Source organism: Pantherophis guttatus, chromosome 7, assembly GCF_059756535.1.
Source record: "Pantherophis guttatus breed Tessera chromosome 7, ASM5975653v1, whole genome shotgun sequence".
NCBI classification, from domain to species: Eukaryota; Metazoa; Chordata; class Lepidosauria; order Squamata; family Colubridae; genus Pantherophis; species Pantherophis guttatus.
The window spans coordinates 8,808,772-8,824,241 of NC_142069.1; the positions used below are offsets into that span (position 1 = coordinate 8,808,772).

General features: G+C 49.2%; 1 protein-coding gene across 4 annotated transcripts in view; it reads left to right on the top strand.

The window, feature by feature from the left end:
* Positions 1-15,470, top strand: part of DNAI7 (dynein axonemal intermediate chain 7) — a 32,479-nt gene that overhangs the window by 11,335 nt on the left and 5,674 nt on the right. For 2 of the 4 annotated variants that reach the window (XM_060687726.2, XM_060687765.2), the window contains 6 exons: positions 1,040-1,143; positions 7,742-8,021; positions 9,358-9,475; positions 10,945-11,108; positions 12,492-12,642; positions 14,449-14,663. In XM_060687726.2, coding sequence (XP_060543709.2) covers positions 1,040-1,143; positions 7,742-8,021; positions 9,358-9,475; positions 10,945-11,108; positions 12,492-12,642; positions 14,449-14,663 — 1,032 coding nt within the window. The remainder of the gene's footprint in view (positions 1-1,039; positions 1,144-7,741; positions 8,022-9,357; positions 9,476-10,944; positions 11,109-12,491; positions 12,643-14,448; positions 14,664-15,470) is intronic. The other 2 variants (XM_060687741.2, XM_087873659.1) reach the window with 1 other exon arrangement.

Here is a 15,470-nt window from a genome sequence, read left to right on the forward strand (position 1 = left end):
ACATCCATCATCCATTACAATTGCAAACAGTGTGTCGATCGGTTAACAAATCCCTTGTGCTTCATTTTCCAAATTACATTTCTCATATTATCAACCTAATATATATCTTTATATTATGATCCTCATTTATCATTTATCTAGCAATGGCATTATTATTTTCCCCCAAAAAATAAAAATTATTTTCACATATTTTATTGTAACATTCATTTTATGTTTCATATTTCATTTCCAGATTTTAGTATCTAGCCATTGATATTGGAAGACTGTTTTCATGTCTCCGTAGCTCTTTTCAATTCTTCTGTTTTTTTTTTTTTTTAATTTGATTTATATGCCACCCTTCTCCGGAGACTCAGGGCGGCTTACAATGCGCTAAGCAATAGCCTTCATACTTTTGTATATTTATACAAAGTCAGCTTATTGCCCCCACAAACTGGGTCCTCAATTTACCTACCTTAGAAAGGATGGAAGGCTGAGTCAACCTTGAACCTTGGAGAGATTCGAACCAGCAGTAAATTGCAGGCAGCTGTGTTAATAACAGGGTGCTTAGACCACTGTACTATCAAGGCTCTATTCTATTCTATTCTATTCTATTCTATTCTATTCTATTCTATTCTATTCTATTCTATTCTATTCTATTCTATTCTATTCTAATTTTTAAGGATGGGATCAGGAAGGCTAACACTTAAAAGAAGCTGAAGCTTGCAACGAATATCAATGTATTCTGTAGTTACCATGTATAAAACTAATTGTCCATGAGCCTTTTCTAATTGACTATCCCTAAGTTCTAGTAAGAAAAATTCTAGATTCATCTGGATATTGTTTTTTAAATCTCTCTGCATCCTCATATGGGGATGTCCAATGCATGTATTTGTATCCAGTGTCCTTTCACTTTTTCACAAATCCACCATGCATGATAAAATGCCCTTTGGGGTTTGTTATATTTACAACAGTAATTAGAGATACCTTTATCCGTCTTGGACAATTTCTTGGGTAGATTGGTGCAATTTTTAAAATTTCTTCATTCTAATGCTCTTTACAGCAAGCCAGCAATTATGGAGAATCTGAAAGTGGAAATATGGAACTTGTCATGAAGGAGAAGGACATTACGCTGTGCCTTTGGGCCAATCTCAAGAAGAATGCAAGGTAGAAATGACGTTCTTTGAGAACACGTCAGAGACGCAGTAACAAGGCTTCATGTTATGATCATATTGAGATGAGCCACAACTGGGAAGTAACTCATAGAAATTATGGGTGTGAGTGTGTCAGTGATGCAGTCCGTTACAACATACATGTGGTCCTCCCTTACCTGCAACTTGTTGCTAAGCATCGTGGTCACTAAGCGAAAATCATGTGTGTCCAGTTTCCGGTTTCCAATGCATACACAAACACATAGTTGCTATGGTAATTAGCAGTTTACTCAAGATCAGGGAGATAACAGCAGACAAGGAAAGGAAACCAAGTCTCTTAAAAGAGCTTGCCTGGATGTTTGCTTTTAACAGGAGCATGTACAGAAATAGTCAAAATCCAGTCCAAGGTTCTGAGAGCCAAGTCAGGGTTGTCAGCCAATCCAGAGGTCACAATTCCACAACCAGTGTCCAGAAAACATCACAAAAATGCTGGAGTTCAGATGGTTGATTCCAATGAAGGATCATGAGTCTAGACCAGGGCTGTCAAACTGGCGGCCTGCGGGCAGGAGGCGTCACGCATTGGCCACGCCTGGTTTAGCGAAGGGAGGAAAAAGTCGCACTGCGTCACGTGACACCGCCATGACGATGCAGCTTTGACACCCCTGGTCTAGACTATCTCTTAAATCAGGTGGCAGCTATCCATCTTTAATCTAGATATTTACTCCCTTGCTTGGCAAGGAGCCTCATAGGACATCTCTGTTCTGCATTGTACTCACCAGGTGTGGGGGCTGGCTGGCCTTATATCACCATCATCTGACTGCTCCAGTTGGGGTACCTGTGTGTGATCAGCCTCAGGTGGTTCTTGTCTTTAGTCATAAATGTGAGGATTGGTCGCAAAGCTATTCCTTTACACAGTTGCAACTTTAAATAGTTGCTAGAATAGATAATCAATACGCGAGAACTACCTGAAATACAACTAATGTCATGAGTCATGTGATATCAATGTGGCTCCTACTGAACCCTATGGAGAGTCTCTGAGCTTGCTTGTTTTCTTGCAGACATTTCATTACCCAACTAGGTAACGTCATCAATGCTACTGGTAGAAGGGAGTGGGGTTTCCTCTCTGTGTATGTGCTAGGGCAGTGATGGCTAACGTTTTTGCTGTTGCGTGCCCAAAGTTGGGGGAGCACGGGGGGGTCATGCACGCACGTGTCCACAACCATAATGTAATGTGCCCCGTGAATGCGTGTGCGACTCCCCCACACTCCCCACGCTTTTGGCACACTGGCCCAGTGGGCCCGGTAGGCCCGTTTTTCACCCTCCCCAGGCTCCAGAGGCTTTCTTGAGGGGTGGGACCGGAAGTCGGGAAATGGGCCGTTTCCGGCCTCAAGAGGGCCTCCGGGGTGCTGGGGAAGACTAGAATGCCTTTCCTAGAAAGCCTCTGGAGCCTGGGGAGAGCGAAAAACAGGCCTTCCCCACCCAGCCACCCCTGGAGGCCCTCCGGAGTCCGGAAACAGCCTGTTTCCTGACTTCCGGTGGGCCCAGAAGGCCCGAAAATCAGCTGGCTGGCGCACACCAGAGCTCAGCTAGGGCAATGCTTGTGTGCTCACTGATACGGCACTGCGTGCCACCTGTGGCACGCGTGCCATAGGTTCACCATCACAGTGCTAGGGGCTTGCCCTGTCAGTGTTGGTGGGGATATTCTTGTGGTTCCTTGATTAAGCTATTGATTATAATTGATAATTCCTTATTTGGGGCATTGTTTTACTGCTTGATTGTAAGCAATACTCCTTCACTTGTATATAAGCAGAGAGCAAACCTCACTCGCTTCTACTGTAGCACAGATGAGGTTACCTAGTTGGGTAACGAAACGTCTGCAAGAAAACAACCAAGCTCAGATGGCACCAATGACCCCCTCCTCTTCCTTCTCCTTCTCTTCCTCCTCCCCCCCCGAAACCACACACCCTTCTATTACTGATGATGTTTATTTATTTATTTATTTATTATTCAAATTTCTATACCGCCCTTCTCCTTTCGGACTCAGGGCGGTGAACAGCCAAGATAAAAACATCTATACAAACATCACAGTTAAAAATAAAGTTAAAATAATTTATAAATTTGGCCCATAATTTAAAACTTGTCAATTAAAATCACTATTAAAATTTTAAAACTAACCCTAAAATCAAGACAGACCGGCTAACTGAAAAAAATAAGTTTTTAGGGCCCGACGAAAGATCCGAAGGTCGGAGATCACTCGTATCTCTGGGGGTAGATTGTTCCATAGGATAGGTGCCACCACAGAGAAGGCTCTCCTCCTGGGGGTCGCCAGCCGGCATTGTCTGGCCGACGGCACCCTGAGGAGGCCCTCTCTGTGGGAGCAAAACGGCCGGTGGGAGGCTATTGGTGGCAGAAGGCGGTCCCATAAGTACCCTGGCCCTAAGCCATGGAGCGCTTTGAAGGTGATCACCAACACCTTGAAGCGCACCCGGAAGTCCACTGGAAGCCAATGCAGCTCGCGCAGGAGAGGAGTCACATGGGAGCGCCCCGTCGCTCCCATAATCCCCCGCGCAGCCGCATTCTGCACCAGTTGGAGCCTCCGGGTGTACCCCAAGGGGAGCCCCGTGTAGAGAGCGTTACAATAGTCCAGACAAGAAGTGACGAGTGCTTGAGTGACCGTGCGTAGGGAGTCCCGGTCCAGAAAGGGGCGCAACTGGCATATCAGGTGAACCTGACAAAAAGCCCCCCTGGCCACGGCTGTCATATGCCCTTCTAAAGACAGCCGCGCATCCAGGAGGACACCCAAGTTGCGGGCCCTCTCCGTGGGGGCCAATGATTTGCCCCCAATAACCAGCGATGGCGTCAGCTGGCTATACCGGGACGCCGGCAGCCACAGCCACTCGGTCTTGGAAGGGTTGAGTCGAAGCCTGTTTCTCCCCATCCAGACCTGCACGGCCTCCAGGCACTGGGACATCACTTCCAAGGCATCATTGGGATGGTCTGGGGTGGAAATGTACAGCTGAGTATCATCAGCGTACTGATGGAACTCCACCCCAAAACCACGGATGATCTCACCCAGCGGCTTCACATAAATGTTGAACAGGAGGGGCGAGAGGACTGACCCTTGCGGCACCCCACAAACAAGGCACCTTGGGGTCGACCGCTGCCCCCCTGTCAACACGGATTGCAACCGGTCGGAGAGATAGGAGGAGAACCACCGCAAAACGGTGCCCCCCACTCCCAGTCCCCCCAGCCGGCGCAACATGATACCATGGTTGATGGTATCAAAAGCCGCTGAGAGGTCTAATAGGACCAGGATAGAGGAATAACCCCTATCCCGGGCCCTCCAGAGATCATCCACCAACGCGACCAATGCCGTTTCCGTGCTGTACCCAGGTCTGAAGCCGGACTGGAGCGGATCCAGATAGACAGCTTCATCCAGGTACTGGGGAAGCTGTCGCGCCACCACACTCTCAGCAACCTTCGCAATAAAGCGAAGGTTGGAGACTGGACAATAGTTAGCCAAAACAGCCGGATCCAGGGATGGCTTCTTGAGGAGAGGCCTCACCACCGCCTCTTTCAAGGCGGCCGGCAGGACACCCTCGCTCAAAGAAGCGTTAATAATCCCCTGGAGCCAGCCTCGTGTAACCTCCCGGGAAGCCAGCACCAACCAGGAGGGACACGGGTCCAATAAACATGTGGTTGCGTTCAGCTGCCCCAAGATCCTGTCCATGTCCTCGGGAGCCACAGGATCGAACTCCTCCCAGATAACACTCTCAAGGCCTGCCTCAGTCATCTCGTCTGAACTAACCCAGTCGGTGGCCAAGTCTTCCCGAATCTGAGTTATTTTATCATCCAGATACTGTACAAAATCCTCAGCTCGGCCCTGCAAGGGGTCTTCCCGCGCTCCCAGATGGAGGAGGAAGGGGGTCACCCTAAACAGGGCGGCTGGGCAGTTATCTGATGACGCGATAAGAGCGGCAAAATAGCTAGATTTCGCCGCTTTTATCGCCACTAGGTAGGTCTTAATATGAGACCTTACCAGTGTCAAGTCAGACTCGGAACGACTGGCCCTCCAACCGCTCTCTAGGCGTCTTTTCCGGCGCTTCATCTCCCTCAGCTCCTCGGAAAACCAAGGAGCTAAGTGAGTTCGGTGCCGGGTCAGAGGCCGCAAAGGCACGACCCGGTCCAAAGCCCCGGCAGCCGCCCTATCCCAGGCGGCCACCAGGTCATCAGCCGAGTCATGAGCTGGAGTCTCAGGAAATGGCCCAAGCTCCATCTGGAACCTATCAGGGTCCATCAGGCGCCTGGGGCGGAACCACCTGGTCGGTTCCGCCTCCCTGCGACGGGGTACGGCGGTCAGAAAGTCAAGTCGAAGGAGCGAGTGGTCAGACTATGACAAGGGTTCAATAGCTACATCCCCTATATCAAGGCCACTCAACCACTGACCAGAGACAAAAACTAAGTCCAGAGTGTGTCCCCCCATGTGAGTAGGGCCGTGAATTACTTGGGTCAGGTCCATGGCCGTCATGGAAGCCATGAACTCCCGAGCTACCTCAGATGTTTCACCGATGGATGGCAGGTTGAAATCCCCCATGACCACAAGTCTGGGGGTATCAGCCGCCACCTCGGCTATAACATTGAGGAGTTCGGGCAGGGTCGTTGCCACGTGGCAGGGAGCCAGGTACGTGATCAACAGACCCATCTGCACCCCACGACCCCACTTCACAAAAAGGGACTCACATCCGGCTATCTGAGGTACAGTGGTCTCCCTCGGATCAAAACCTTCTTTTAGAATGACCGCCACCCCCCCGCCCCTGCCCTGAGCTCTTGGCTGATGAAATGCACGGAAGCCGGATGGGCACATCTCCACGAGGGGAACTCCCCCCTCATGGCCCAACCAGGTCTCCGTAATACATGCCAGGTCTGCTCCCCCCTCCTGAATAAGATCACAAATGAGGGGGGCTTTATTTACTACGGACCTGGCATTACATAACATCAGCCGGAAACTCGGGCGCTGAGACTCTAAGCAGCCTGGGGAACGGGAAGAGCTAAGGGGACCGGGGCACGCAATCGCTCGAAGATAGCGAGCACGTGCCTCCACCACATGATATGGCCCCCTGCTCCCACCATACCTGCCCCTCCCACTCAGCGTGTTAATAGAGAAGCCCTCACTAGAGGGCATTCTAACAGTCCCCTTTCCCCCAGAGTCCGCACCCCCTACGGCACCATTAATAGCAGCCGGACTGGTCTCCAACCCCCGTGGGTTTTCCCCCAAACCCACATAACCTCCCCCACCCTCAGAACCCCTTAAAAGTCTATTTAAAAAAGTCTTTAAAAAACCCCTCAATCCCCTTTTTGCGACATGCCACCTCTCGGGGTCCCTAATATGTTACCTAATATGCATAATGAAACGTCTACAAGAAAACAACCAAGCTCAAGTCAGCCTCCTCATTTCAAGCAGTGATGGGTTCCTCCCGGTTTGGCCTGGTTCCCCCGAGGCAGTAGCGGTGACGATATGACGTCATCGAACCGGTTGTGCCCCCTCGCCCCCCCGCGTTCTTACCTTTTATTTGGCCCCACCCCCAATCTATAGCTGCCTCCTGAGTCCCAGCTGATGGGCTATAAGGAAAAAAACTGTTTAAACTCTTGCTGCAGGGCTTCAAAAGGCCGCCCTACAGCTGATCAGTGGTAAAAGGCAGTTTGATGGTAGATCGGTGAATCCAAAAACAAATGAGTAGACCGGTGCCTGCAAAAATAAATGAGTAGACCGGTGCCTGCAAAAATACATGAGTAGACCGGTGCCTGCAAAAATAAATGGGTAGACCAGTGCCTGCAAAAATAAACGAGTAGACCGGTACAGCTCTGCAAGTAGTTAAAAGTCTGGTAGACCAGTACCTCTGCTAAATCCTAAAGAATTGTCACATGACCATCAAGCCACACCCACAAAATAAGCCACGCCCACAGAACCGGTAATAAAAAAATTTAGAACCCACCCCTGATTTCAACCCTGAGCTACAAATGTCCCCCTTTATTGGAACCCGATGACTCTCCTCACGCAGGAGCAGTTCAAGTGGCTTGAGGTGATCGTTTCCAGAATCTTCTACTGGAATAAATATTGCAGACCCTGACTTGTTTGGAGAGGACTTCATTGCAGGTGGCTCTTTTGTACTGGCCCTATTCCTTTTCGCTAGGATACAGGTAGTCCTCGACTTACAACGAGGTTTGTTTGTTTAGTGACCGTTCAAAGTCACCACGGCACTGAAAAAAATGACAATTTTTCAGAGTTACGAACATTGCCGCATCCCCGTGATCACGTGGCCAAAATTCAGACGCCTGGCAACTGACTCATCTTTATGACCGTGGGACCCCCCCTTTTGCGACCTTCTCATGAGCCAAGTCGACGGGGAAGCCAGATTCACACATAACAACCGGGGTTATTAACTTATCAATTGCAGTGATTTCACTTCACACTGTGGCAAGAAAAGTTGTAAAATGGGGGTGGGGGGGGCTGGGGGAAATTCACTTCGCAAGCGTCTCGCTTAGCAACAGGCTCAATTGTGGTCGTAAGTCGAGGGCTGCCTATATAACACTTGGTTGTAATTTCTCCCCGTCAGATTCCGGAACCAATTATTTCATGATGAGAACCAGCAACCCTACCATGGGTTTGAACTTCCCAAGCTGCTGACCACCTGCGATGTGGCCGTACGCATTTTGCACACCCGTTATGACCATTTGTCGCCTTTCCATGATTTCCCCAAAGAACTCCCAAAGATGGACCTCCCATCCATCGAGGGGGTGACTCAGCCCAGCGAGGACGCCGAAATCCAAAATGAAGACCGGGAGACACTGAAAGGCGTTTCTGAGATCAAAACGGAAGCCTCCGCGAGAACCATGGTAAGACGGGGCAGAAGCTGACAGAAAAATACCGGGACATTACAAGGACTTGCAACATTCCCTTCTCTGTGGGTAACGCTTTGTAAACTGGTCAAGCGAAAGAGAAATTGAGGGTGCAACAGCAAAATTCTTTTTTTTTTTATTGAAAAAGTTTTCAAATACAAATTTTTCCCCCTTTTTTCTTCCCCCCTCCTCCCTAACCCCCCCGCCACCCATCCCCCCTGTGACTTCTTCACAACAAAAACCTAATTCATAACAGATTACATAATATTTTACCATCTCCTTACTCCCTCCTCTATATACTGACCCTTACTTACTAAAAATATTATTAATATTATTACTTTCCCCTTTTACCATACGTTTCAAAAAAAGCAGTCTACTATCACATTGTATGATAACTTCTAATTTAGCATATTATTATAACTAGCAATAATCTGCCCTTTTTCTCCTCCCCCAAATTTATATCTGTATATTATTACAACATTTCAAAACAACCTTCCACTTTAAGACTATATAATAAGTCCTACTTTAATATTTATTCTTTGTGTATATTAATATAACATTTCAAAGCAGCCTTCCTCATAAATCCTAATTTAACATTTATTCAATTCTATCCATTTCCTCCACTCCCCTAAATATATCACTTAAACATCCCTTTTCTTAAACTAATCAATCAGTAAACTAACATGTTTCCACCCACTTTCCTACAAAATTGCCATGCACAACAATTCTTAATATCTTTAATCCACTACAGCAAAATTCTTAAAGGGTATCATCATCATCCTCTTTTAACCATCCCATAATCCCTTGCGGGGTGGAGTCTGGGCAAGTGAATGGAGCCGAGTGTTTCCTGGCCGGATGCCTTTCCTGTCGCCCATGAGGAGTTTTGTTCAGCAGATATATTCTCAGTGTGCCCAGAGAGAGAGAAATATCTGCCTCTACCTAGGATCGAACTCACAGCCTCCTGATTGTGAGGCGAGAGCTCCATCTATAGATGGAATGGAATGGAATAGGATAGGATAGGATAGGATAGGATAGGATAGGATAGGATAGGATAGGATAGGATAGGAGCTGGAAGGGACCTTGGAGGTCTTCTAGTCCAGCCCCCTGCTCAAGCAGGAGAACCTCTACCATTTCAGATATGTGACAGTCTAGTCTCTTCTTAAAAACATGTTTCGAACAGTAGGGTTGAACTCTCTAGGGATTTTGCCAGTTTTAAGTGATTTTAATATTTGGTTAATCAGAGGAGGGTCTCCTACAGCCTCCAAAAGTGATTTATAAATATCATTCAGCTGGCCAGCACGTGTCCTAGGCTGATGTCTTCTCCTCCTTGTAGACCTTCAGCGACGTCTTTAGTTATTCGGAAAGAAGAAGGAGCAGCAGCTCCCGGGACTCCGGAAGTAGAGAAGATCATTACACCAAGAGCTCCTTTTTCCTTCGGTCCACCTCCAGAGGTAATGCGGTCCCCACTCTGAATAACGACATCCCTTTGCAACGAGTCCTTGCGGTTTAATGATGGTAACTGGGACTGGGAATGCCATCGTTAAGTGACACAGTCGTAAGGCAAAAAAAAATTTAAAAAAAATTACGCGATTGTGCCTTTTTTTGTTCCAACCAAGTTGTGCAATGAGCTAAAAGCTCCATTTTTGGCTGCAGCGAGAGCCCCGTTCCATTTGTGTTTTGTTTTAGTAATGAAATTTAGACCAAACTTGTATCCGGCTGTTTCCCTGGACCGTGTGAGAATTAGCTCTCAGTCAAACCTTTGTAACTGGAGAGCAATGACGGCTAACCTTTTTGCCATTGCGTGCCAAAAGCGGGGGAGTGCCGGGAGGGGGGGCGCGTGCACATGTCCACACCCATAATTCTATGTGCCCCACCCCCCTGTGCATGGTGCGTGACACCCTCCCTGCACTCCCATTTTTGGCGCATGATGGCCCGGTGGGCCCATTTTGTGCCCTCTCCAGGCTCCAGAGGCTTTCTAGGCGCCTGGGGAGGGCAAAAACAGCCTTCCCCACTCCCCTGGAGGCCCTCCGGAGGCCAGAAATGGCCCATTGGCCAACTTGCGGTGGGACTGGAAGGCCTGAAAATCAGTTGGCCAGTGCACACACGTGCGCCAAAGCTTAGCTCGCATGGCCACCAATATGGCTCCGTGTGCCACCTATGGCACGCGTGCCATAGGTTCGCCATCACGGCTGTAGAGCATTGACAAGCGAGAGCCAGTTTAGTCTAGGAGTGAAGGCACCAGACTAGAATTCAGACTAGTCCCGCTTTAGCTATGAAAGCCGGCTGGGTGCCTTTGGGCCAGTCACCAGGAGGCAGTGAGTTCTAGTCCTGCCTTAGGCATGAAAGCTGGCTGGGTGACTTTGAGCCGATCACCAGGAAGCGGTAAGTTTTAGTCCTATTTGAGACATGGAAGCCGGCTTGGTAACTTTGGGCCAGTCACCAGGAGGTGGTGAGTTCTAGTCCTGCCTTAAGGCATGAAAGCTGACTAGGTGCCTTTGAGCCAATCAACAGGAGGTGGTGAGTTCTAATCCCACTTGAGACATGTGAGCCGGCTTGGTAACTTTGGGCCAGTCACTCAGCCCATCCCACCTCACAAGGGTTGTTGTGGGGAACTTGGGAGGAGAAAGGAGTATTAGATATACGTGCCGCCTTGAGGTGTTCATAAAACTATCAAAGTCAGGGAAAACAAACAAACAAATAAGACTTTGTGACATCACAAGCCCCGGCCTTCTCCATTGGCCAAAAAGGCAAACATAACAGCATCTTGGGTACCGTGACCAATCAGTTTGAGAGGCTGCCAGGCCTTGGCAAGGAGAACGGTCCCTCGCTTTCCCGCTGCCCTTTCAGATGAAATGAGGGATTGCTGGCAACGTAGAACGACGGAGAAGCTGAGACCTCCCACCTCTCTGTCCTTTTCCAGCTCATGTTTCAGCCCTGCGGCTCTTTAATATCAGCGAAATGGATATCCTTGAAGATTACACGGTGGATTTGTGCCAGTTCATGTCGGTGGGAGGCGTCTACCACTGCGATTTGCTGAAGCTCCCGCCTCAAGCCAAGCTAGTCAAAGGATGGACCATCGTGGAAGTAATGTTCATCTTAAAGAGGGAGGGGCTGAGAAAAAGGATTGCTTGCCATGCCGGTTCGGACCGATTCGGGCAAACCGGATGGTAATTTTACAGCTGGTTCGCCAAACCGATAGTGGCAAGGACTGGCTGGCCCCGCCCACCCCTCCCCTCCCCTCCCCGGTGTCTCCACGCCGCCCGTATTAGATGCCAGGTAAGTCCAGGGCCCACGTGGAGGCTTTGGTAGGGTGAAAAATGGGCCTCCCAGAAATCTCGAAATGGGGCAGTTTCCGGCCACTGGGGGGCCTCCAGAGCCCAGGGGAGGCTGTTTTTGCCCTCCTGGAGGCTTGAGGAAAGCCTCTGGAGCCTGGGGAGTACGAAACCCTCCCCCCTGTGGTGCAGGAGGCCAAGTAGGCCACGCCCACCATGGCCACGCCCACCCAACGAGGCAGTGAACTGGTTGCTAAAATTTTTGAATCCCACCCCTGCACATGACCTCTCCTTCCCAAATCCAATTTTCTTCTTTCTTTTAAGCGAAAAAAAAAAAAAAAGGAGGGAAAGCAAACTGGGTGTTCACACAAACCTTCATCAAGTCTGTCAGACTTCGATGCTATCTCAAAATAAATGAATTTCCAAACTGCCAATCTTTAAGGAAATCTTTTCTTTAATTGAGCACAGCCACCGGATCATGACTCGATGCGGACAAGACCGACCTTTTGCCCCCCAATCCCTCCCTTTCCGATCCCAAAATATCTGCTTCTCATTGGCTATCTTCCAAGTCACTCCACTGACTTCTTGTCATTTCACAGGAATGTCCCCCCTCCCTTCATTTCCACGATGACCCAGCTTCAAAGGGATTTAGCAGGCAGAAGTTCAGAGCTTATCTCTCTCTCTCTCTCTCTGCTCTCTATGCCAGCGAAACGCTGGCAAAGACAATAAAGACCTTGTGGCTTCATTTGCCCTGGCCCCATGATGGCGAATCTATGGCACGCGTGCCACAGGTGGCACGTAGAACCATATCAGTGGAACGCGAGCATTGCCCTAGTTCAGCTCTGGCACACATGCGCACGCTAGCCAGCTGATTTTCGGGCCTTCCGTGCCCACCGGAAGTCGGGAAACTAGCTGTTTCTAGCCTCTGGAGGGTCTCCGGGGGAGAGAAGGCCTGTTTTTTTGCTCTCCCCAGGCTCCAGAGGCTTTCTAGGTCCCACCGGAAGTCAGCAAACAGACTGTTTCTGGCCTCCTGAGGGGCTCCAGGGGGGTGGGGAAGGCCATTTTCTCCCTCCCTAGGCTGGGGGATTCTGGGAGTTGAAGTCCATCCATCTTCAAGGTTGAGAAACACTGGTTTAGACTCAAGGAGAGGTAGGAGTTATTTCTATAAAACAAGCTAAATTTCCTTTGCTTGAAGGTCTTGGATACAGGATTGGAGACGTACCCCTACACTGCCGCCTGTGAGGAATCTGAAGACAACTCCGGGGTGACTGTGGGAATCACGATCCATCTTTCCGACGCTGTGATCTATTTTGAAGAACCGCTGATAGCAAGATGGGATCCGCGAGGTACTTCTCACAACTGCTGCAAGAATTAGCTAGATTTTAATGTCCACCTTCCTGTGCTAATGGCGACCTGCAGTTGTGAAGCGAATTACTGCGATTGTCAAGTTAGCAACACGGTGGTGAAGTGAATCTCGCTTCCCAGTGGTGGGTTGCACTTACCTTTGCTACCGGTTCGCTCGCTCGCGCGCGCTGAAGCTTCTGCGCATGCGCAGAGCGTATTTGATGAGGTCTGGGCGAGTGGGCGGAGCCTCCCGCCGCTGCTACTACCAGTTCGCCCAAACCGACTTGGCTCGTCAGGTTGCAAAAGGGGATCACATGACCCCAGGGCACTGCGACTATCATAAATATGAGTTAGTTGCAAAGGTGGGTTTCAGCAGGTTCTAACCAGTTCTGGAGAACCAGTAGCGAAAATTTTGAGTAGTTCGGAGAACCGGTAAATACCACCTCTGACTGGCCCCGCCCCCATCTATTCTCTGCCTCTCGAGTCTCAGCTGATCGGGTGGAAATGGGGTTTTTCAGTAACCTTCCCCTGGGAATGGATATTTTACAGTATCCTTCCCCTGGGAATGGATATTTTACAGTATCCTTCCCCTGGGAATGGATATTTTACAGTATCCTTCCCCTGGGAATGGAGATTTTACAGTATCCTTCCCCTGGGAATGGAGATTTTACAGTATCTTCCCCTGGGAATGGAGATTTTACAGTACCTTCCCCTGGGAATGGAGATTTTACAGTATCCTTCCCCTGGGAATGGGGATTTTGCAGTAACCTTCCCCTGGATTGGGGCAGGAATGGAGATTTTACAGTGTCTTTCCCCTGCCACGCCCACCAAGTCATGCCACGCCCACCCAGCCATGCCCACAGAACTGGTAATAAAAAAGTTTGAATCCCACCACTGGGTAGTTGCCAAGCGTCTGAATTTTTATCATGTGACCATGGGGAATGCTGCAATAGTGTGAAAAATGGTCGTAAGTCACTTTTTCCAGTGCCGTTGTAACTTCAAATGGTCACTAAAAGAACTGTCATAAGTGGAGGACCTGTAGATGATTCAGAACCACCTTCAGTCTGGCACCCTGCAGATGTGGCTGGACTAAGTTCCAGTAATTCCCAACTAGGGTGTCAGTGTTCCAAACTATGATTTCTCAAGCGCTGACATGAATGAGTAGGAAAGAGCCTGTCAGAAATAGTAGCTTGACTTTTCACCCAGTTCTTCCCCGCCCCCCCCGCCCCCCCCGGGCAGATAATGTCACCTAGGTGATGAGAGGAGGGGGGAATTCCTGTGACTTGTAGTAACTGAAATGAAAGATGGACTTGGAAGGTGGCCAATGAGACACTGAGATTTGAGGAACGGAAAGGGAGGGGTTTGGAATCGGAGGATCAGTTTCGGCTGCAAATGAGTTCAGGACTGGATCGTTATTCTTCAATAAATAAAGAGATTTCATCAAAGACTTTGTGCTGCGAGAATGAAATTTATTTGAGATAACATCGGAACCTGACATAGGGTATAAGAACTAAGGAGAAATTTCCTGACCACGAGGACAATTAATCAATCAGTGGAACAGAAGTTGCCTCCAGAAGTTGTGGTTGCTCCATCACTGGAGGCTTTTAAGAAGAGACTGGATAGCCATTTGTCTGAATAGCATCTCCTGCTTGAGCAGGGGGTTGGACTAGAAGACCTCCAAGGTCCCTTCCAACTCTGTTATGATTAAGTATGCAGTCCATTGGAATAGGGCAGTTGTAACAAATTTAAATAGCTGGGTGGAACACATGCGGTCTTTTTTTTCCTTCTTCCTTCCTTCCATGTACAAGAGAAACACTGGAGAACCGATGACATTGGGGACGTGGTCTACAACATGAAAGAGAAGGAGATCTCCTTTAGAATGAATGGCTTCTTTACCGTCACTTTGCTCCAGGATGCTCACCTCAACATGCCGTATCAAGCCTGGGAGCTCCAGCCGATAGGACTCGACAAAGCTATTTTTACCGTCCTCACCACTTTTGCCGAGGTCCAGGTCCACATCAAGGTACGTGGGAGACCACCAACAGATCTGCGGCGCGAGTACTGGTAGCCCTCGACTTACAAGAGTTTATTCAGTGACCGTTCAAAGTTACAACAGCACCGGAAAAAGTGACTTATGACCATTTTTCACACTTACGACCAAAAGTGGTATTCAGCCAGTTCGTAGCTGTAGCTGTTCAGAGTACAGGCGGCTCTCGACTTGCAACCATTCAATTAGTGACTGTTCGAAGACACAACGGCATCGAAAAAAGGGACTTATGACCCACACTTACGACTGTTGCGGCATCCCCATGTTCAAAATTTGGGGGCCTGGTAACTGATATTTATGACAGTCTCACTGTCCCGGGGTCATGTGATCCCCAATTGTAACCTTCCCAACTAGCTTGCGACAGGTAAAAGTCAATAGGCGAAGCCAGATTTGCTTAACAACCGCATGATTCACTTAACGACTGCAGCAGGGGTGGGCTTCAGATCCTTTAGTAATGGGTTTGTTGCCTCGTTGCTGGGTGGCTGTGGTCATGGTGGTCGTGGCCTAGTTGGCCACCTGCACCACGGCGGCGGGGTGTGTGTGTGTTTTGCCCTCCCCAGGCTCCGGAGGCTTTCCTCAAGCCTCTGAGAGCACAAACAGATTCCCCCAGGGTCCAGAGACCCTCTGGAGGCCAGAAACAGGCGTGTTTCCGGAACCTCCGCTAGGAACCTCCTTCCGGAACCTCCGCTAGGCCCGTTTTTCACCCTCTCAGACCTTCTGCGCGGCCAGTGCACTTACCTGGAATGTTGAACAGGCCGCGTAGAGACCCCTGGGAGGGGAGGG